Source organism: Durio zibethinus, chromosome 7 (genome assembly GCF_047325235.1).
Source record: "Durio zibethinus cultivar Kanyao isolate XHJ-2024 chromosome 7, ASM4732523v1, whole genome shotgun sequence".
Taxonomy (NCBI): Eukaryota; Viridiplantae; Streptophyta; class Magnoliopsida; order Malvales; family Malvaceae; genus Durio; species Durio zibethinus.
Window position 1 is genome coordinate 14,752,154 of NC_143168.1, and position 24,161 is coordinate 14,776,314.

Consider the following 24,161-nt stretch of genomic DNA (forward strand, 5'->3'; position numbering starts at 1 on the left):
ATTTTATACAAAAATTACATATGATAATTCATATTGATATTATAATTAATTACTTACATTATAAATTAGTGTACATTTTAACTATTTATTTATTTGTAATTTTTATTTCAAAAAATATTAATTTAATTTTGTTTTTTAAGATAAAACTTTTTGAAGTTTTTAATATATCTTTAAAATTTTCTATTTTATTAATTATTTGATTAAAAAAATTTACATGGATAAACTTTTTTAAATTTATAACCTTAAATGCTAATTTTAATAATATATCAATTAATTAAAAATTAATTGCCGAAATAAAATTCGACAATTTTAATAATACGCGAACTGATTAAAAAATAGTTGACGAAATAAAACTTGTTAAGAAGGAATTTTTCATTTTGACGAAAAGACCAATACACCATGAAGCCTTTGAATAAAGCCCTGATCTTTGACCCTCGCCGTAAACGAAAAGCCAAAAAAAATGTAAAAGGGAGAGTCACCGAAACAATCGGTGGCCGGTTTTGAGTGTTGAAAAGCGATACTGAGGGCGACTGTCCCTAGCATTCCATAATTCTGATAGGCGACGCAAGCGCGGGAGTCTCCTCTTATCCAAAGGCCAAACCCCCGGTAATTTAACAGGTGAACACGTGTTCAACATTGCTTAAAACGTGTCACCCTTTAACTGGTGAAGTAAGCATGTTACTCTGTTCTTACGTGTTACAGAATTTTCCCCCTCCCCAAATACTCGCTCTTCATCAAAGCTGATAGTAATATTGTGGGTAGTGGGTACAAAGCTGCAGCCGACAGGCGACAACAACAGAAAGAAAATCTGGTGTCATTTCTTACGCAATCACAAAGTAGAGAGAGAGGTAGTTGTGGTAACTGTTGGAAGTGAAGCTAATGGCGGCGTTCTCAGCCACGATCTCTGAGTCTTCACGTTTTCTCTCTTCTACCTCGTTGCCTCATGACGCTGCGGCGCCTAAGCGAAAGATCTCTGCATCTCCTTTTCCTTCTCAATGCCGCTCCTTTTCTCTTCCCAAACCTTTTCCTCTTTCCAGGTCATTTTTTTGTCCTCTTTATTTTCTTGCCGTTTCTACTCGATTTCTCTTCTGTTTGGTTCCGAGGAAACGAGGAAATGATTCTTAATGCTAGTCGAGTGATAGCTATGTAACGCATATCTTATTTTCTGCCTTTTTAAGCATAGTTTATTTATTTTAATTTCGTAGAGGTAATATCACTTTGATTTTTGTTTTTATTTCGATTATGCTTTAGCTATGTATCTTAGATTTCAATTAGATCAGAATTGGAATTGGACTGCCGTTATATACTGCCCAGATAGCCGTTTAAAAGCAAATGTTGGAGTCCTGGGTGACTGCTTACGGCGTTATTTCTTTGTCATATTTAAATTACTCAACTTTTAGAACTTACGGCGTTATTTCACTTGGGCGAGTACTTTTTTTTTTTGTGCCCTGTGTAAGGATCCTGATGCCTAGAGTGTGCTTTATGCTTTTGGCAATATTGGTGGAAGTCCTGGTGATGTAGGACAACTAGGTGATTAGGGTTTAAGGCATTTTTCTGATTTGAATTCTTGAGGAGAATAAGGAAAATTGAATAACGTAAAAGGGAAGAAGAGGATAAATCCTTAAGCTTGATGGTTGGTGTTCCTTAAGCCTGATACGTAGTGTTACATAATAAGTTTGATATCAAATTTGATACCATGAAATGATTTGAGGAAGCTACTTATTGTTACATAATAAATTTGATAATGAATTTATTAAAGTGACAGAAAATTCTTTCTCCTCCCCTTGTTCTCCCCTCTTATTTTCCTGGATCACAACCATACCAAGTTGCTTTCCGCCCTCCCTCATCTTCTATCCATTCTTCCCCTTATCTGCATCAAATCTTAGCAACCCTCAAAGACCCAACCATTGTTTCTTATCTTCCATCTTGTCAAATATGCTGCACTCTCTGTTACTCGCTTTTGTCAATCCCCTTGTCTTTGACATGCTTCAATCTCATACCGAGGAACTCGTTGAAAGTTTGAAGTTGTTGTTAAAGGTTTGATTATGTTGAAATTACTGTTGAACGGGTTCCAATGTTTTGATTATTTTCATGTGGGTTGGTAAAATCTGGGTTTAGTATTGGTATTTTTCACAGGGGTTAAACTAATAGTATTGTCTGAACTTCAAGTTTCTAATATCTTAGAAAACTTCTATTTTTTTTTTTTTTACCAATTGACAGAAAACATTTTCATGTTGTCATCCAAATGGTGGAAAAATATTAATTTCAAGGAAATTATTTTCTCTGGAAGTATTTTTCTTTAAGAAACAAACAGGCGCTCACTATTGTTGTTTTCTTGAATCTTGCTTTCATTAGGGCAACTCAAATCAGGATTTTTGAAAAGATAATGGGACAAGAGAGAGAAGATGGTTTGGTGACTTAAGGGTCATAGTTCCTTGGAAAGAGTGGGTGAAGGGAATAGAAGATTTCTGGGATAAGAGAGACAAATTTAGGAATGTTGAAACTGAAATTTATTTTTTTTTTTGGGGGGGGGGGGGGGGGGAGTTGGCCTCTTGGGCCTAACAAGACCATTATTAAAACGTAGAAAGCCCATTTATGAATTCAGAGGAAAAAAAGTGCAGTTCAATTCTTTCTGTGTGTGTATGTGTTTGTCAAAAGAAAAAGAAAACCATTTCCAATTTGAATACCTTACATAATTGACAATCTAAATTATTTCTATCCTCCTTCAACGTCTTTGCCAAATTGAAATTATCCTGTAACAGTTACTACTTAAAATCTAGCATATCAAATTTCTTATTGAATAAAGATATCCTACTTTATAAAATGTATAGACCCTATAGCTTGTATCTTTTCTTCCCTTTTTAGCATATAACCATGTCCTATATTTAAGCAATTGACAAGCCGATTGCTCCAATATGTAACCGCAGCCGAGATGTATCCAATTCCATGCAACATAGGCATAGACTGATGGCTTTTTGAATGTGTGGACTGTTGTTTGTTTTTCCCACAAAAAGATCAATTAAAAACTTGGTAGGTCAACAGATAAAGGTTCTGGGTAATTTTGGTGGGCTTGTCATCAAATAAATTGTCCTTTGATATTCCAGTTGGCTTTTCTGTTATTTTCAGTATTTTAATAAAACTGAAGAGTTTATCTTGTTATCTATGTTCCAGATTAGGTGTCGTTTCTCAGTGGGGAAGAGGGAAGTCACTGAATATTTGTGTCCAGGCTTCAGTAGCAGGTTTGTTTTACATTCTATTTGTTATGCCATTTATTTATGCTTGGTTTATGATTCTATTGTTAAGGATTTCCACATCAGACAAAGCATTGTCATTAAAGAATAAAATCCTAGATTAGACAGACCCATGTTCTTAAATAGAATTCTGCATATGACCAAAAATATTAATAAATGGGTTTGATATGCATGGTTTCATCTCCTTCCCTTTAGTTAATCATTTGGGATAGTTGATTATTTAACACTATAATAATGTGAGACGGGCATGAGGACCACTTTCCTTTTTTAAAATTTAATGTTTCTATAGTTTTAGTTCGAGTTAATTGCACATTTGCTACCTAAACTTTGCAAAATGTGCAAATTGGTATCTGAAGAAAAAGTATACAATTTGCTCTTGAATTTCAACAGGTTAACCCAAAGTAAAAACTGCTAATCCAGCTGGCCTATGCGTGGTGTCTGACCAATATGATCATGTCGTTTGTAAACCACATGAATCCATTAACATCCTTTTCAACACCAATTAGAATAAAAAATATTTTTTTTGCACCTAGATGATAATAGTCTAAGATCGGCTAATTTGTGGATGACAAATGGAGTTTTCACTAATTTTATCATTTTTACTTATCATTTGATGTACACATGGCATAATTATATTGGTTAAAGGTATGTAGGTAGTTAGGCACGGTGTTAGAGTATGTGTTAGTATGGTACACTATTTGAAAGTACAAGATACAAATTGTAGATTTCATTATAGTTTGGGTTCTGAATGTGAGATTAGCTTGCTTAATTTCTTCTTTGAGTTGAATCAGTGATTCTAGTTGATCTTCATGTTCTAGGTCAAGACTGTTTTTGTACTTGCATCTAAGGGGAAATGTTTAATGAAAAACTTAAAGTCCATTTCAGTCTTATTACTTGTTTGAAATGGTCGAATTTCTAAGCTCCCTATACTTTTTATTTGTAAACATAGCCTTTGTGCTTAAAGAATTTTTTTTTGTCCAATTCAATTGGCATTTAATTCAATCAAACAAAATTGTTTACTTTACTGATATCTCTTATTTATTTTTCAAATAATTGTTGACTTGGCAAAAATTAAGTTGACTCAGCTTTAACATTGTAATAAATAGAATAAAAAGATACAATTGCTGTCTTGTCTTTTAGTTTGCCATTTTTTTTTCTAGATCTAAGGCCAAATCAATTTTGGCTACCAATTGCATAGCATAATTCTACATCAACATTGTGCCAATCTTTCGCTGAGGTTCCTTTTCTATTTGTTAAACTACTCAATCAAACAAAATACAATTCCTCATCAACTACAGAACAGACTCTCTCTTTAAAGGGCAGATCTTTTGTCAAGTATTATTGATGAGAAATCCAACTTAAATCAAATTGGCAATTGGTGAAGCCTTCCCTTTCATTTATGTTCATAGTAAATCCCAAAATTTGTTTAATGTGTTTTATAAAGTGACAATTGACCTACTGCATGACATGCACTTCACATATGGATATATGATTTCATCATTAGGCGTGTAAACAAATAGAGCTTTCAACGAACTGTTCGTTAACATGTTTGGTTTACGTTCGTTAATATTCGTTTATTAAGCTTAACAAATGATTTTGAACAATATTTTTATGTTCATTTATTAAGCGAACTGAACACGAATAGAGGTCTGTTTGGTTCGTTTATATTCGTGAACAAGCTCATTTAAAGTTCGTTTAAAACTCGTTTGTTTATTATTCGTTTATTGTCCGTTTGTTGTTTGTTTATAATAATACTAATAAAATTACATTTTTATCCTTTACCCTAATCCTATTTTAAGGTTCGTTTATGTTTTTTTGGGTTTATTTATGCTCGTTTAGGATTTGGTTGTTTAAATTTGTTTGGTTATGATTTGTTTATTGTTCATGAATATGTTCGTTTATATATGTTCGCGAACATGTTCGTTTAATGTTAAAAAACGAGCTTGTTTAATTTAATTGAACCGAACACTAACCGAATGCGAATAACCTACTATTTAAATGAATTGAATACGAACGAATAGAGCAATTTTTTTAGCGAACACGAACACCTCTAAAAATAAATGAACAAACCACAGACTTATGTTTGTTCGTTCATGTTCGGTTTGTTTACAGCCCTATCCATTATATCCCATGGAACTTGACAAGTAGGCAAAACAAGCCTATCATAGGGGAATCAACAAATAGGGAGCTAGGGCAACTATGATACTATGTCAAATTTTATATTGTTTATCCAATCTAAACCTAGTTGGTAATGGTCGGAGAGGTGTCTCTATATTGAAGGTTGCTGGTTACTTAAAATGTAATCAATATAGGGCATATGTTTATAACTGCTTAATAATGTTCCCTCTCTCTCTCTCTCTCTCTCCAAAAGTGTTTACTCAAAATTTCATATTACAGTCCTTTTTCATGTTTTTAGTTACAAATTTCTTATTCACCTTCACATCTTTACTCTTGATGTTAGTTTTTGTGTTTCTTCTTGCTAGTATCTATCATTGATGGTTGTGCAATTGCTGTCAAATATAGTCATTAGATAAAAGGCCCTTTTATGGATTGTATGTGTTGTGTAACTTGTGTTATATATTTTCTGTATTTGTAAATGGTTATTGAATCTCTTCATTGATTGATTCAGGTGCTAGGCTTTACCAGAATCAGGCATCTCAATTTTTAATTAGTTGATTAGTTGTTTACCACCATACATCATTTCACAGCATTGACCTTTGGACTATTGTTTTTTTCCTTCCTCTGCCTTGGTACTATGTTTAGATTTACCGGGTATAATTTCCTTAAGAGAGAGACCTGGATCCGGTTGTGGGTAACAAAACATAAAGGGTAAAAAGAAGACAAAAGAAAAAGAAAAAGCAAAGGATGATGGTTTTATTAGTTTTTTAATTGAATTTTTGCAATTTTATTGCCATGTCAACTCCATTTTTGTCTCACCAACACCTAAATTAAATAAAACACGTGGGCAGAATCAGTGGTTTTACATTAACACTGCCAGCAATTTTATTCAATTCAACTCCAATTAATTTGTTTTGAGACTAAATATCAAAAATGAAAGTTACATGTATTGATTGTAACTTTTTTTTGAGCTAGTGCGATGACTAATTCTGGACTGTAACCAGGATAAAATATCTGCTCTGAGAAACATTGTAATTAATATCAGCTAGATATACATGATTAGGTAAATTTCATATTAGCTTAATCTAATGGATGGTAGGTTATTCAGTACTGGTAATTGACATTTAAAATATGGTCATATTCTATTTTCCCTCTCATTTACAGATATCTCAGTGGAGACATCGATGGATAAAGTTCATCTTCCCAAGGGAAACATGTGGGCTGTTCATAAGTTTGGTGGCACTTGTGTTGGGACCTCCCAGAGGATCAAGAATGTTGCAGATATTATTGTTAGTGATGATTCAGAAAGAAAGTTGGTAGTGGTGTCAGCCATGTCTAAGGTGACTGATATGATGTATGACCTTATCAACAAGGCACAATCTCGAGATGATTCCTACATTTCTGCACTGGATGCTGTCCTAGAAAAACATCAATCAACAGCACTTGATTTGCTTGATGGAGATGATCTGGCTACTTTCTTATCTCAATTGCATCATGACATTAGTAACCTCAAAGCAATGCTTCGTGCAATATATATAGGTAATAGAACTCTCTCTCTCTCTCTCTCTCTCCTCTGTCTCTATTCACTTCACTTATAGAACAAGATGGGTTGGCTGAATCAGTGCATTTTTATATGTTTGCTTATGCAATTTTGTATAAGCAAGGACATTTAATGGGCAGACAAATATGTGTTTCTTGGAAGGAATCTAACAAATCTGTTATATCTCATCAGAAAATAAATTGGTTGAATCAATTGTTACTTGTTTGTGCCTTTGTTCATAGGAGTTAAAAAGCCACGAGTCGTAGTGGTATTGGTATTGGTTAAATCTATCTACCAACCGGCAACAGTTTCTGCTTTGTAATTTTACCAAGTGCATTTGCAGTATTGTTATCTCTTGTCTGATTTTCCTTTTCTTCCTGCCTCCCTATGTTCCTCTTAACCAAGGACATATTGATTTACCTGTGTCTTATCTAAATGTTAACCTGTGCTTCAGGAGTCATTCAATTGTATTCTAAATTTTACATGCAGAACTCCTTTTCTATGTTTTTTGTTTTTATCAGTTTTTTCATGTGTTTGCCCATAATTAATTAAGTCATTGGCGAGTTTGGTAAAGAATAGGAAATGCCATATACTAAATGCTTAAAACATTTTTAAACCATGGAATCGCAACATCCCTTGGACAGGTAATCATATAATTGACCTTGATCTTATTTCTCACCTTAAATATCATTCTTTCGAAGTTCATGATGCCCAGAGATTCATTTTCGTTAAGATGGTTAATGTTGTTTTCCTGTTGAATCTCTGCTTCATTTCATAAAATATGTGATTCCAAAATTTGAGTAATTTCTCGATAATTCACCTTCATTTTCTTTCTTAGATTTGTGGGAGAGCATATTGTGGAAATGGGTGGTAGAATTGGGTTCTAGTTGGTTTAATTATGACAGTTTTTAGCCCACTCCACTAACAAAAAGGAAAAGAATACAAACAACTTCGTTACAACTTCATTACTGTGTCAGTTCTGTGGCTGATGTTTTTCTATGCTAAGTCATTGTATTGGAGAAACTTTGATTACTTGAGCCTTAATGCTAATTTTTTACTTTTCTCCCTATATAAGTGTTTACTTTTATTTGTTTATCACTTAACAGGTTTCTGCAAATATTTGTATGAAATTCACTTTATTTATTTGATTAGCAAAATCAATGTATTTGTTTGACATGCTTGGTTTTATTTTAATTGGGGCAATAACTTTTGTCACTAAGAGTTTCTCAGTTTTGACTTTTCATTTTGCATTAATTGTTTTAATTTTAGATTCTATTCAGACGGTAAGATTTGACGCATATGTTGGCAGCTCAACTCAAATAAATCTTATCTGTTGTTACTGTTTCCAAGGGAGGAGGATGAAAAGAAAGATATGTTGGCTTTCATTTTTGTGATGCTCTTATTGTCTGTCCTTTTGCTAGCTAAATTCCCGGGCTTAATTTGTCAAAGAATACCATTTATTGTGTTAAGGTCATCTTCAAGTCTTTGAGTTCAAGATTCTAACTGTTGTTTAATCACTTTTGTTCAAGTTTTTCATTACTAATAGTTTGACCTCTTGACAGGCTTGTGGCATTTTGTTTTTTTCTTCTATAGTCCTCTTTTCCTATGATTAATACTTCTTCTAAAGGAGTATTTCTTGTTATGTAAACTTACATTCTTAACTTTCCCCCTTTTCAGCTGGTCATGTGACGGAATCTTTCTCAGATTTTGTTGTTGGACATGGGGAGTTATGGTCTGCTCAGATGTTATCATATATTGTTAGAAAGGTATGGTGGTTTTGGTTAATTGTAACCTTTGGGGACATTATCTGATGTATTATCAAATGGATTTTGGTACAGAATGAGCTAGATTGTAAATGGATGGATACAAGGGAGGTCCTTATTGTAAATCCCACTAGCTCTAATCAGGTTGATCCTGATTTTTTGGAATCTGAAAGAAGACTTGAAAAATGGTTCTCTCAGAATCCATCTAAGGTAATAATTGCAACTGGTTTCATTGCCAGTACACCTCAGAATATTCCTACAACTTTGAAGAGGGATGGAAGTGACTTCTCTGCGGCTATAATGGGTGCACTGTTTAGGGCTCGCCGAGTCACAATATGGACAGATGTTGATGGTGTGTATAGTGCTGACCCCCGAAAAGGTAGGCTCTTGGCCCTACATATAGATACATGCATGCAGTCTCATTAACACACCCATCTTTTGGCATCATCTATAGAGTGTGGTTTAGATCTTATTAGTTTTAAAATGGTTCATTGTCCTTTACATTACTGTTTTCTGAGTTTTTTTCCCCCTCACAAAATAATCTAATCTATAATCTAAAATGAAAGGTGCATGAGGTGCCCAGCATTGTCGTGCCATGTACCATTTTTCTTTGTCTTGTAATTTTGTTTTGCTTTTTATTTTAAAAAATAAAAGCCTCTCAACACTCAAAAGTTCTCAAATTCCCATATTCAGCTTAGATTTTCCTAATACATCCTCATCAGTTCTTGTACCTCCCTACTCTTTCACTTGCCACAAGCAACAATGTTTTTTGCTTTTCTTTTCGCTTTCATAAATTTCAAAGCTCCAACCACTGTATCCATTGCCTTATCTTCCCTGCTAAGGCATCTAAACCTTTTAGATCCTGTCCCCAAAACAAACTACTTCCCTTTGATTATTTCCTTCTTAAAATTCAAGAAATGCTTGTCGTAACTGTTAAAATGTTTGAATCTCAAATTCAAATCCCTAATTCCTAGAGCCATAAAAAACTTTGAAGACGTTTAAAATTTTCCCATAATATCTATAAATATTTCCCAAAGCCATTGCCCTTCCTTTCCAAATAATATAGGTTACATTCATTACCAACTAAAAAAGTCATCTTGAATTGCATTTGGAACCATAAAGTTCTGCATTCTACAACCCTAACAAAGTAGGGTTGAAAACTGTACATTTAAGTATGCAAGGAGTAAAAAGAAATAAAATTGTGTTCTGAAAAACAAAAAGAGATAACAAATTTAAGTTCAAGCAGAAAACAGGCAACGACAGTTGTGAACAGTAATAGAGCAAGCAAGGCTTCATAATTAATAAGAAAAATATTTAAGGAAGAAAAGAGTTGCCAAACAGATCTGAGCAGGATGAAAAAGAGAGTTGTAAAAAGTGGAGATAGATTGATGGCGAAATCAACTAAGGTGAAAGACAAAGTCATGTTTAAGAGAAGTAGGAGAAGAGAAAGATAAGGTAAAGCACTGCATGGAGGGAAAGAAAAGAAGAATGGTAGGGAGGGAGGGGCGCATTTTTCAGGGAGTGAAGGAATTGAGGGGAGGATGCAAGGAGGAAGGGTGGGCCAGATAAGAAGAAGAGGGGGGGAGAGAGAGAGCCCATAGTGTGTGAGAGACTAGAAAAGTTAAAGTGAGTGTATAAAGAAATAAAATGAAAATGGGATAATAGGAAGTCAAATGGATATTGTGAGCAATACCCACGTTGAGAGGAAATTAATTTGGAGCATGTGAATTTCCTTATGAGAAAATGAAGAAGAGAACAAGTTACAAAATCAGAATGAGTAAAAAGGATAAAATGGGGATCATAAGAAAAAGAGAAGAAAATGAAATAAAATTGGACGATAGGGAATAAAATGGTGGGGTAAGGGAGGGACTCATTGTTCAGGGGGTGAAGGAATTGACAGGAAGATGCAAAGAGGAACGGTGGCCTGGAGAAGAAGATGAAGGGGGAGCAAGAGAGAGATAACCAATAATATCTGGAGACTAGAAAGGTTAAATTGCATGAATAAAGAAACAAAATGGAAAAGGTATATAGGAAATCTAATGGATAGTGTGCCATACCCATGTTGAGGGAAAATTAGTTTGGAGCATGTAAATTCCCCTACGAAAAGGAAGAAAAGAACAGGGAATGAAATTGGAATGAGTAAAAAGGAGAAAACAGAGATCATAAAAAAAAAGATAAGAATATGAAATAAAATTGGAGAATAGGAAAATTGGCTACTAAAGAAACAACATATTAAGAAAAAAGAAGTGCAAGAACTGTGCCTTAAACGATAAGTTATACTATTACTTATTTTATATTGGTTAATAAGACATGAAAGGATTTTACTTATCAAAGGATAAATGACTTCTTTAAAGGGAGGGAAACATATTTTTTGAATTAATTGTTGAAAGAAAAAGATATTAATTCGCCTTTGATTTCTTTTTCATCTAAGTTTTCATTAAATATTGATTTACAATTTGATGGAAGATGCTAGCACATGCATTTTCTTTCATCTAAAATTTTAAAAAATATTGATTTAGACTTTGATGAAAGAGGCTAGCACTTTGTGTCCCTAAACTGGTGTTGTCAAGGGTTGCTTACAATTATTTTTCCCTTCATGGACAATATAAATGTGAGGTTGTATTATAATTGTAAAGTCTAACTTTTCTTGCAGTTAGTGAAGCTGTGATATTAAGGACATTGTCTTATCAAGAGGCATGGGAAATGGTAGGCTTCAGGGCTCCTTTTATACATGTCAAAGTTGCTTAACTTTCTGGATAGATTTTTTTTCTAAGATAAGTAAATGTAACCATGCAGTCATATTTTGGGGCAAATGTTTTGCATCCTCGCACCATTATACCTGTGATGCGATATGATATTCCAATTGTAATAAGGAATATTTTCAATATCTCTTCTCCTGGAACAACTATCTGCCATCCTGCAACCGAAGATGAAGATGGTCAGAGGCTAGAATCTCCAGTCAAGGGGTTTGCAACGATAGATAATTTGGCACTAGTAAATGTTGAGGGGTATGGTTTCTCGTATGATTTTTATTGCATGTATTTGGTTGTGTTCCACCTTGTAACTTTTCATTTTCTTCTGGTAGAACTGGAATGGCTGGTGTTCCTGGTACGGCTAGTGCCATTTTTGGTGCTGTGAAAGATGTGGGAGCTAATGTCATTATGATATCCCAGGTGCCTACATTCTCTTATTTTAGTTATTACTGTTCTGTTATGTATGGAATGCTTATTTCTCAATATTGACACAGGCTAGTAGTGAGCATTCTGTCTGTTTTGCTGTGCCTGAGAAGGAGGTAAAAGCAGTTGCTGAGGCTTTGCAGTCTAGATTCCGTCAAGCGTTGGATGCTGGGCGTCTTTCTCAGGTGCTTGTCTCAGTTTAAATATATACATATATGGACTTGGTTATCTGACAAGCATAACTGATGTAAAGAAAGTAGGGAAATGAGATAGAATATAGAAATCTAGAGGGAAAAGTCAGAAATAGACAGAAGCAATTAGGGAGAAACAAAGGAGACTGGGACAGAAACAGAAGAATTAGGAGAGAAAACCAGCAAGAATCAATCAAGAGAAAATTTCAATAATCATTATTACAACACCTCCAATATTAATCATCCAAAACCTAATTGAAACTAAAATAACTTAGTTATTTATAACTAAACCCGAAACCCCAATAAACTGCAAGTACCAAATATAACCCTAAAACCCTAATACTTGGAAAAGAAGTAAACTACTAATTAATATAAAATAACCTGAAAGTTCTAAAATTTCTTAAATATCTATGAAAGTTACAATTAAAACCATAAAATAAAATAAGTCTTGGATAATTTAGTCCTTCAACTAGCATATCTGCATCCATCCATAACAGACCATTGTAATATGTTATACTGTGAGTGCCTTTGGATTTATTTGAGCTCCCATAATTTTATGGAAAGGCTGCAGTTACACTTTTAATGATTCAAGAAATCCATACTGGTTCAAAACTCAGTATGTAGATTGAATTTAAAACCATGCATGACAAAAAGTGTATTTGACATCTTGCTAATATTGCTAATATAAACTATCTTCTTGTTTGGGGTCGTGGGCATTATCTAGCATGCCGGTTGCAGCATAAGGCTTGATTATAGCAACCAGCATGCTAGATAATACTATGGCAACAGATTGTTATGCAGGTGTTATATCATCAATTTTAGGGATAAGTTAAAGAGTACTTTAGTACATTTTCCATATCCCTTATTGTTGTCAAGTATTAGTTGCCTGTGGATTTAGTTCCCATTGCATGTACAAATAAAAATGCTAACCTGTGTTACCTATGTTATCATCATGGGTTAAATTCTGCTTAGTGTTCTTTTGTCATCTTAAAATCTGTTATTTGGTTACTTTTTTTTTTCTTGGAAAGAGGGTTGAGGGCTTTTTCTTTGTTTTTTTTTTTTTTTGTGTTTGTGGTGGTCATACATTTTCAATTTACATTTATGCTTAATTTAGCATGGTCCTATTTGTCTACTTAATTTTCTAAAATAACAGTCCTTCTCAGGTTGCAGTCATTCCTAACTGTAGCATATTAGCAACAGTTGGCCAGAAAATGGCTAGTACTCCAGGAGTCAGTGCCACTCTTTTCAATGCTCTGGCAAAGGTAGAAGATTCCATATATATATATATGTGTGTATGTGTGTGTGTATATATATATATATACACACACTTTCAGACAACTACTTTGCTTCTTGCTATGTTTATATAATATTCAGTTAAGAACTTACTATATTCTTTTTATTCTTTTTTCCCCATCTCAAATAACAATGCAGGCAAATATTAATGTTCGTGCTATAGCTCAAGGTTGTTCTGAGTACAACATTACAGTAGTTGTTAAGCGCGAAGATTGTATAAGGGCTTTAAGAGCTGTGCATTCTAGGTTTTATCTTTCAAGGACAACCATAGCAATGGGGATTATTGGACCTGGATTGATTGGTGGGACATTACTTGACCAGTTGAGGGATCAGGTGTAGTATCAGAGAAAGTATTGTTTATTTTGTTGTCTTTTTGATGTTGCTAACAGAGATTGTATTTGAACATGCAATAATTTGTTACTTGTTGCTTTTCTTCTATAAACCCATTTCTAAGGCTCTTAAGTAAATTTAAAGTTGCTGAAAAATGTGCAAATCCTTTATTGTACATGGTAACTATATTATTTCACATTTTTCCGTAGTGATTAGTCTTTTTTATTAACCCTTGTGAATATTCTTATGATTGATCAATCATTTTGAAAATTAGGGATGCAAGTGAGTTGAATTGGTCACAAGTTATTGACTTGCCAGTTGCTTATGTCTTATCTTATTGAACCTGAACGATTGGTTGAATTTTTTGTGCAGGCAGCAGTCCTTAAGGAAGAATTTAACATTGATTTGCGTGTTATGGGGATTACTGGTTCGAGGACAATGCTTTTAAGTGAAGTGTAAGTCTTCAGCATTTATTGAAATAGCCCCATGGTGAGATATCATGTTTTTAGAAAGTTATTTAGGAAGAAACACAAGGTTGTTTGCTCTAGTTGAGAAAGAAAATTTTAAAAATATTTGGAACTGTTATAACCATTGTATAAAAGCTTATGGATAAAATATGTCTCTCTGTTCTTAGGGTATGTTTGAAATAAATGAATTCCAGTAAATGTTTCTGGAATCATTACTGTTCGATAGGTTTAAAGCATATCATATCATTGATGGAAATGAATTCTAAAAAATTTTGTGGTTTTCATTTATTCCAAACACATATTAGTGTGATTTGGATATTGCATTGAAACGGAAATAATTTCTTTGGATATAATGCTAAATTTTTAAAGAGCCCATGTTATTGTTAGTCTTATTAATTTGCGCTATGATGAGAGATTGTCACCTTTGATCTACAACTGTTGGTTTGGCTTGTGAATGATTTAATTTAGTCCTTTAAATATTTCTTCTCTATGGATATGAAGAGAGTTCTTGAAAACTTAGAGAAGGTCTGAAATTAACCATTTAGTTTGGCATATAAGTCTGAAATTAACCATTTAGTTTGGCATATATGTGCTTTACTGTTCAAAGTTTCTATTGCTTTAATGTAACTTTCAAGGTGATATATTTTTTGCTTCGTGCCTTGCGCATTTTGTTAGCTTAATTGGTACCATTCAGGTTTCATTCTTCTTGGCCTTCCCTCTTTCTTTCTAATCTTCTTCTTCTTCCTTTTTTTTTCTTTTAAATTGTTTTAATTCCTTTATTTGCATCACAAACCATATTATACCTTCTTTTCTATGTTGTATACAAATTCTAAATTTACCATGTGATAGTTACATTGCCTTTCTTTTTGGTTTTTGGTTTTCTGTTTTTGTGGTTTCTGATTTATGCTTTATTCTCTTTTCTCTCGATTATGTGTTTTACAGCATAAATCTCCCCTGTTATTGTTATTTAGATGTCTTTTCATTGTGTCTCCACCGTCAAACTCACCGTTTTCTCCATCCATTTGACTGTTGGTACTTGTCGATGAACTGTTATAATTTACACGTGTTTGTTTTGTTGTATCCTGCCTTTGATTTCATATTTCTCCATTTCTGAACTATGTTCATACGATTGACTCATCCATCTCTTGTTATAGAGGAATTGACTTGTCAAGATGGAGAGAACTTCTGAAGCAGAAAGGACAAGTTGCCGATTTAGAAAAATTTACCCAACATGTGCATGGAAATCATTTTATTCCAAATACTGTTTTGGTAGATTGTACGGCTGACTCTAATGTTGCAAGCTGTTACCATGACTGGTTGCGTAAAGGAATTCATGTGATCACTCCAAATAAAAAGGCCAATTCAGGACCACTGGATAAGGTAACATTGATTTTGTTATGGTAACTTTAGCCATTATAACTCATTATTGAGTGCTTAATGATGGAAGTACTGATGACTTTCATTGGTTTTTGATATGCCTTTAAGTTGCTTGACAAAATTGCCTTGGATCTTATGGCCAATTTGTTATTTTGGTGATTTTTTCATTTATGACTTCTGTTAGAAGTAGAATTAATTTACTTTGGTTTTGGAGAGTGGAAATATTTTAAAATATGCTCACGATGAAGGGTTTTTTTATATCATATTTGCCACTACAACAGATTAACAGTCTTAATTGATAGTTGACGATATGATTTATTTGCCTTGCAATTGAAAAACTTTCAGGCAGGTTGTGGTTTTTCAAACTAATTATAGTAAAAATTCATTGGGACTTTTATGTAATTTATCCTTTACTTTGTGCATGATGCATGGTCCTAGTTTGTGTGCATATGGAGGTTTACCCTTGGATCACTGATGCTTGCTGTACATCATCATTTGATTCTCATACAGCATCAATGAGTGCTTCTTTTATAGTTGATTTATGTGTTATGGTCAATTTCTGAGTGATTAAAAAAGTTATTTTTTTCCTCTCATCCTCATATTGTTGGTTCACCTCTTCGTGCAAGTCACAATATGTTTCATTTGATAGGATTCTTTTGGGGTTCTTGGATATTGCTTATGTCTCTTACTTTTCAGTAGTGATGACATAATAGTAACTTCAGGTCTCCTATTAGTTATTAGACTAAATTTTTTTTACAAGGAATCCCTGGAAAATTCCTTTCCAGGATTTCATCAAAGAAATGAAAGATAAAACAATCATGAAGGAAACTAAGATATGGAATCACCAAATTGCCAATTAAAAATATATAGTGACTACGTTGTAGGGCCCCATATTTGGATAGTTACGAGTGTGTTGGATTTTCCCTATATTTTGTTTGTTTTTATTGTATCTAAGAGGTACTCTCCTTTTGGGACACGTGTTTAGAGAGGTAATTCTTCAAATAAGCAGTACAGGAAAGGTGAGCTATATATAAAACATTGTGCTTATCTCATTGAAGATCTCAGTGCAACTGAAAATGGGATTATTAATAACCTGGTTTGTATGTTGAGGATTTGTTTTTATTGTATTTAAGAGGTACTCTCCCTTTTGGATGCTGGTTTAGAGAGGTAATTCTTCAAATAAGCAGAATAGGAAAGGTGAGCTATATATAAAAAAATTGCTCTTATCTCATTGAAGGTCTCACTGACACTGAAAATGGGATTATTAATAACCTGGTTTGTATGATGAGGAAATTAACTATCAAGAATCAACAAAAATTTTTGTGGATCCTGTAATTAAAGCATAATATATTAAGTCATTGATATCTTCTAATGCTGCTTTCTTGAGCTCCACATCTTCCCGCTACTCTGTTGAGGAAGTGAGCTAGGCACATACTTGGAAGCCTTCCTTGATTGAAATTTCAAAATTAGTCAGGTTAGAGACATGCTTAAATTCCAATTATTCTGGCCAATTCAATGTAGTGGAACTTTTGGTGAAAATGTTTAATTCACTAAACTTTGACATGCTTGTCAAGTTGGTTTCAGTTGAAATCAAAGATTGCTGTTTGTAAGAGGCAGGTGAGCTATATATAAAAAAAAATCATCTTCTCATTGAAGATCCATGTCACACTGATAATGGGATCATTAATAGCCTTGTTTTTATATTGAGGAAATTGACTATCAACAAAAAATTTTCTGGATCCTGTAATTAAAGCGTGGTATATAAAATCATCGGTATAATGATGGTTTCTTGAGCTCCACAACCTCCTGCTAATTTGTTCAGGAAGAGAGCAATGTCTATTTGTAAGCCCTCTTTGATTGAAATTTCTAAATTAGACCTCTGAGGGTAGAGAAAATGTTTTGGCCAATTCAACGTAGTGGAGTCTTTTAGTGAAAATGTTAATTCACTCAACCTTTTGACATGCTTTTATAGTTGGTTTCAGTCTGAAATCAAAAGATTGCTGCTTGTAAGAGAGAGGGGTGCCGCTGCCCCGGGGAGGGGGGGGGGGGGAGAGGGAGGGAGGGGAGGGGGTGCAGGCGGTCCACTGCCTTGGCTTCTCACAGAATTATGTTATGACCCATAGAAATTTTCTGATTTTACTTTTCTACTTCTACTTGGCCTGCCTTAATTTTATTAAATTATTTTTATAGCATTCAACATTTTTTTTTTATTGTTTAATCCAATCTTGATTACTTTTCAGAATTTATTCAAAATTGTTTTGTTTTTGGTTGGTTTATTTAATAATTATTACTATTTACTTTTCATTAAACTCCCTTTTATATTATGGATTAATTTAGTTTCATAAATATTCATACTTACCTTTCATAGTAGTACTTAATTTTAGTTCTTTACTTGTTTTAAAGTTATTTCCTTGCATGATAATTACTTATAATTTGTATACTAGTAAATATATATATATATATTTTTATCAAGTATCTATAGTTACTAAATGCACAAGAAATAGAAATTTATTATTGAATCAAATATGTAATAATGTATTTTAATATTTACAATAGTGCAGTATATACATAAATTTCATTTCTATCATAGAGTACTTTATAATTAGTCCTTAATTAATTTATAATGAATATAAATTTAACAATAACTTTGTTAATATGAAGAAATTATGAAAATAAGTTAAAAGTTTGAATAGCAATTTTTTTATTAAAAATAAGATTAAATTTTTTTTTAAAATATTAAAAACAAGTGATTAACATTATATATACCTTTTTAGCATAAAGGCTTAGTGGCCACCCCTAGTGTTGATTCTTGGCTCCTTCCCTAGTAAAAGGCACATATGAATACCATAAAGCTAAAATTGATGTTACTTCTAGAAGTAAAACTTTTTCCCTGTTTGCAAGAGAAAAGATCATATAAATTCAAATGACTGGATAAGCTCAACCACCGTGGATGTGGGTGAAAATGTGATGGAAGAAAGTAGCACAGGAAAACTATTTGAATTTTTGTTTTATAATTTAGTGTCTTTGTTACTCCCTCTGTGATAGAGGTTCTCTGTTTTCTGGCTTTTCTGCTTGTGTGCGTGTGTTTTTAGTTTTCTTTCCCCCCCCCCCATATTTGTTTGCATGCATTAACTCATAGCCTGTAATGACATAGCTGCATAAATTGGTTTTATCATTCTTTTTTTTTTTAATGTTAAACTAAAAATGGTTATCTTAGTGATTTAGCAAACTTGATTGCAATTTGTTTTTGCTGAAACTTTCTTTCCCATTGCATCTCTGATTGAATTTTGTTTTACTGGATTTATGTTCTGCTTTGTTGATATTCTTTTTATGTGAAACTCAGTACTTAAAGTTAAGAGCTCTTCAGCGACAATCCTACACACATTACTTCTACGAAGCAACTGTAGGAGCAGGTCTTCCAATTATTAGCACCTTACGAGGTCTCCTTGAAACTGGGGACAGAATATTGCGCATTGAGGGCATTTTCAGGTGAGTCATGTTTTGAGGAAATTAAAATTTGATCTTCTCCATGTGCATCTTTTGACATATCTCTTCTGCTTTGGTATTTGTTGTAGTGGCACTTTGAGTTATATTTTCAATAACTTCACCGGCACTAGACCCTTTAGTGAGGTGGTGGCAGAGGCAAAACAGGCAGGTTATACTGAACCAGATCCGAGGGACGATCTGTCTGGAACAGATGTTGCAAGAAAGGTAGGAGTGTTCTGGTTTTTTTTTTTTTATTCCCTTAGTTACATCAGTAAATAAGTTAGTGCTGTATATGCAATTTTTATGCGTATTGTCACTTACCAAACTGTGATGTAGAGGTGGGAATTGGGTGGGTTGGGCTATATTGGGTCAACCGAAATTGGAGTCATTTCGGGTTTGGGTCACTTTGCATTTGGATCATTTCAAGTTCAGCTCATTTAGGTTCCAGTCATTCATATTTAAATTGTTGACTTTTGAAGTGAAATTAGGTTAGATTTGGTGAGTCATTCAGATTGTGTCTGACTTTATCACCCTTAATTAAGTTATATATGGTCACATATTTATTGGTGGTATGTTTTCAATTCTGATTTTTGATATCACAAGGATAAATTTAAAAAAGGAATCATTAGATTCTATAAAAAGAGAGAAAAAGGTAAATCCAAAGTCATATATTAATTTATTTAGAATTATTTCTCTCAAATATTATGCCCTCAAAAAATTCATTAATGAATTTTGATTGGTCGATATTCTTTATTGCACTAATTATTACTATTTATTTTACCATTCATTAGCTAGATTCATCATCAATTAGGGTTAGGGCTTACAAGGCCTTGTAACTCTAAAAGTTAGAAGTGGTTGTTGATTAATTTCTTGAATGTTAGACTTCTTTAGAGTTAAAAATAATTATTTGAATATATATATATATATATATATAAATTGTTTGTTAAAAATTAAATTGAAACTATAATTTTTGTGAACAATAAAATACATGATTATTGTAAGACAAGAGTTACAATAGAGATTTTATATTTTTATTTTTCTAAATTATTAATAGGTTAATAGTTATTGTTATATTTATTGTTTTTTTTATAATATTTAAAAAAGAAAATTCAAATTATATTCAATTTAAGTTTGGGTTGGATGAGTTTGCATTGTTGACTTTTTTTGGTCAAATAAGGTTGGATCAAATTCGGATTTGGGGTGGTTGGGTAGGTCTTTGGTGTTTAGGTCGATTTTGCCTTCTCTAACTTTTGAGGTAGTTGTTAAGCAAAGCATCTTTCTAATTGGCACTGGCAGAAGAAATGTATAGAATTCTAGACTTCCCCAAGCATATAGAGAATTAGCTTGTTTGAAAATTCTGCTTTCTTTCATTGTACATATTCATGGAGATTTCACCATGAGCTTAAGCATATTACCATTCAACATGCATTCAGCGGATGATAGCTTTTGGTAGGACTAAGCATGATGGCTTGAACTGTCATTTCTCGCATATTATAGTTGCTCCATGTTTATGCTCACTTCAGTGAAATGACATTGGGCTCATGGATGGGTTTTCATTCTGTAGGTGATAATTCTTGCCAGAGAATCTGGCTTGAAATTGGAACTTTCTGATATACCTGTTCAAAGTCTCGTTCCAGAACCACTAAGAGTAAGGGTTTATTTTCTTTTGTTATAGAAATAGTATACTCAAGAAAGAAATCATTAATGTGATTTTTTTTTTGTGGCAAAAAAAAAATGTGATACTTGTATTTACCTTTGCAGGCTACTGCATCTGCTGAAGACTTTATGGAGCAATTACCTCAGTTTGACAAAGACTTGGCTAGGGAGAGACAGGAGGCTGAGGAATCAGGGGAAGTGAGTATTTGATTTTTGTTTCTTTTTCCCTATCTCTGCTTGTAGGTGATGCTCAAATCCTTTTGAATAATTTGATTTGCAGGTCCTGAGATATGTTGGAGTAGTGGATGCTGTCAATCAAGAGGGAGTTGTGGAGCTGCGAAGATACAGTAAAGATCACCCATTTGCACAGCTCTCCGGTTCTGATAACATCATAGCTTTCACAACTACAAGGTACAAGGAGCAGCCATTGATAGTTCGGGGTCCCGGTGCTGGTGCCCAAGTAACTGCTGGTGGTATATTCAGTGACATTTTGAGGCTTGCTTCGTATCTTGGTGCCCCATCTTAGGGATGTTGATACCTCCAGCAATACTCCAATTTAAGACACTCTTTTGTCTTCCAGACCTCCTCATCCCCCTTTTCTTCCAATATTTGTAGGAAGCATTTTATTAAGTTGAGTGTTGTTTCTCTAGAGCTATTGACGGCTGGCTTCTCTGTGATGGAAACGGAAGGTAAGTGTTACCTGCTAAACTGGGTTAAAGATCAGTTGGTAAGGGTGGAATAGGCTCTAATCAAAGATCTTTCCTTTCTATTAAACAAATAAATAAAAATTACTCGACTTTTGACTTTTAAACTAGTGACGTTTTCTCTTTCTATATATTGTCGTCTGAGTCCTGAAATCGATTTAAATTTTATAAAGTTGCTGGTGGGAATTTGAATTTGAAATAATAGATTTTGATCTCAAATTTAGCATAAATTGAACATAACTCAAGAAAACACATAATTAATTATTTATGAATTCATGAATTTACTTTATTTTTATTTGGTAATGAATTATTTTATGTACTTTAATGATTTATGTTTTCGTTGGTTATAAATTTTGTTTTTTATTTTTTACTTATTTCTTTTTATTATTATTTTTAAAAAGAAGTAGAGAGTAAACATTTAAAAAAATTTGTAATTCATATTATTTATACTATCAAATATATACATGTATTGAATTTTAGTTACTGTAATTTTATTTAACATTTAATTTGATCTTTACAATTATATGATATATTGAATCCGAATTTCTTCTTCCTAGTTTGTGATCATAAATCAAACATTAATTTCGTTGGAATTAATTTTTTGTTTCTTATATCAGAAAATAAGAGTTTGTCCATGACGAAAGCTATCTTGACAGTGTTGAGTTTTTAAAGTTGAGGTAGAACCTTCAATAACTTTTTATTATTCAAGCTTTGTGGGTTTTTTCTTCCACTTACTTAGGTCTGGTAAGAATTATAGAAGAATTCTGACTTTAAAACTTCAAATTTACTCCAACCAAAATTACAATTGGCTTAAGAATCAAATGAATAGTTGATCTTTACAAAACTGGGTTGGAGCATCTACCCACTGATTGGAAGAACAAGCATTAACTTTAGCAAAATTTAAGCATTTTTGGATAAACAAGGTCGAATGACACTCGATAATGTGGATTGGTTTAAATTGTCTTATTTTTAATTGAAAAAATTTTGAAAGAATCCAAGTCACTCGACAGTCAAGAGCATCGTCAGTCGGCTCTAGTTTATTTTTGATAAAAAAAAAATGTCGATTCACACTTTCTAGTGTCAGTTGACTCTCGGGTAATTTTTTTTGTTAATTCAATTTTTATTTGAATTACATTATCATTTATCTTAAGTCTTGATAATTATCATATTTATTTTTTAGTAAATATAGAATTTTTTAACTAATTTGAACTGCTTGTTACGTTCAACATCGATTATCCATTTCACTATCAAACTATCCTATAATTATTATTGTATGCGTTATGAATAATTGGGATACATCATATTAAGTATTACTTTTAATAATCAAGGCATTCTTTATCTACAAAGTTAGTGTATATATTTGATATTATTTACATTTTAGATAAACTTTATGGAATAAATATGTCTTGCAAGAGAATTACAAATGGGTTGTATTTAAGATATCATTGTTGCTTTAAAAGATTATTTTTAAATTGTTTCTAGTCAATGTTTTGTAAGGATAGGACATTGATAAAATTATTGAGACTCATAAATGATATACTCTTACATAAGAAGTAAGTAACCAATTACATAGATTAAAAATTGGATAAACTTGAATTAATATATGGGTGTTTGTTATAAAATTAAATTGATTAAACATGATCTGATACGAGAATACAATTCAGTAATTCATTTCATTTCTATGTTAACAATCTTATGTGGTAGTTGTATAATTAATCACCTGACTTGAGATTACAATCGATCGTTTATTAGGAATGCTATTCTTTGATATTATCTTACTTATGATCTTAGCATGGAAGTCTTACTCGAATAATATTGGGTATAATTTGAGATACATGGAGCTAGGGTTTATCCCCTTACATGATTGGCCGATATCTCAATAATTTTTTAGAAATATTAACTTATGAAAATTTTGGCCGAAGTGGAATGAAGCGTTAGAATAGTTATAAAAATTATGTTTGGTGCGTAGGATGTGAATATGATAGTATGATAATGATTCTATATTATATTTGGTTGGTATCTAATTTAAAAGGATATGATTATATGAAAGATTATTATCCTCTTGATATAGGATGATTTAATCCTTTTAGAATGGAGCCAATTATTTTTAATCTATGGTATTAAATTTACATATCTTATTATATTCTTAAAAATTACATCAATAATTTAAATTGTATAAACTTTGAGGAAGGATAATTTTGATCAATAAATAATTTATCTTATCTTAATCCTTGCACATATCAAGTATAAGATAATATGACATTATTTAATCTAACCCTATTTATAATATTATCATATCTTATTTTATCATAATCTTGTATACTACATATGACCAAAATTAAACTTTAAAAATGCATGATTAGTTTCATGCATGATTAAATTTTAGTTTTGGTCATGATCAAAGTTCATTCTTAGAGTTAATAACTTCATGAGTCAAGAATTACTATGGTTTAATGCATATAGGGTAGACAATAATTTATGCTTTAGCTCTGTTGAGATATAATGATGAAAGATAATAATTACATTGAAAATAATCACACGTAGGTTGGTCAAATCTCATTGACCATTTTTAACAACTGGATGGTTTTCATCGACATTTTTAGATGCCAATTATGATCTATAAATATGAAATTACTTAATTAGAGAATTAATAATAAAATCAAAAGATTTTATTCATCTAATCCTAATTTAAAAAAAAATTAAAATATTCATATTTATTTCCAACATGCTAAGGAACCTAAAGTGTTGTACACATAGAATATAAAATGTGAAATATTAAGTTGAGATTTTTAAGTTGAACTTAATTAAA

At 32.4% G+C, this 24,161-nt stretch overlaps 1 protein-coding gene and 1 long non-coding RNA gene across 6 annotated transcripts; both read left to right on the forward strand.

Annotated features, from left to right (window-relative positions):
* The first annotated feature begins 751 nt into the window (after positions 1-751).
* On the forward strand, positions 752-21,459 carry LOC111276807 (bifunctional aspartokinase/homoserine dehydrogenase 2, chloroplastic). Of its 5 annotated transcripts, none has more exons than XM_022862657.2 (18): positions 752-1,037; positions 3,172-3,239; positions 6,534-6,908; positions 8,587-8,675; positions 8,748-9,051; positions 11,326-11,378; positions 11,469-11,680; positions 11,758-11,845; positions 11,920-12,033; positions 13,203-13,301; positions 13,471-13,665; positions 14,035-14,117; positions 15,284-15,509; positions 18,850-18,995; positions 19,082-19,217; positions 20,557-20,640; positions 20,754-20,846; positions 20,929-21,459. In XM_022862657.2, the coding sequence occupies exons 1-18, from the start codon at positions 880-882 to the stop codon at positions 21,172-21,174; spliced, it is 2,769 nt and encodes a 922-aa protein (XP_022718392.1). In that variant the 5' UTR covers positions 752-879; the 3' UTR covers positions 21,175-21,459. The 5 variants fall into 5 exon arrangements, with proteins under 5 accessions (XP_022718392.1, XP_022718393.1, XP_089619720.1 ...); XM_022862658.2 differs by having other exon boundaries at positions 6,543-6,908; XM_089763594.1 differs by having other exon boundaries at positions 824-2,037.
* LOC149518014 (uncharacterized) lies at positions 7,154-8,298 on the forward strand. The gene is made up of 2 exons (XR_016343498.1): positions 7,154-7,240; positions 8,179-8,298. It is a non-coding gene; the product is annotated as an uncharacterized LOC149518014 (long non-coding RNA).
* Positions 21,460-24,161: the final 2,702 nt, after the last annotated feature.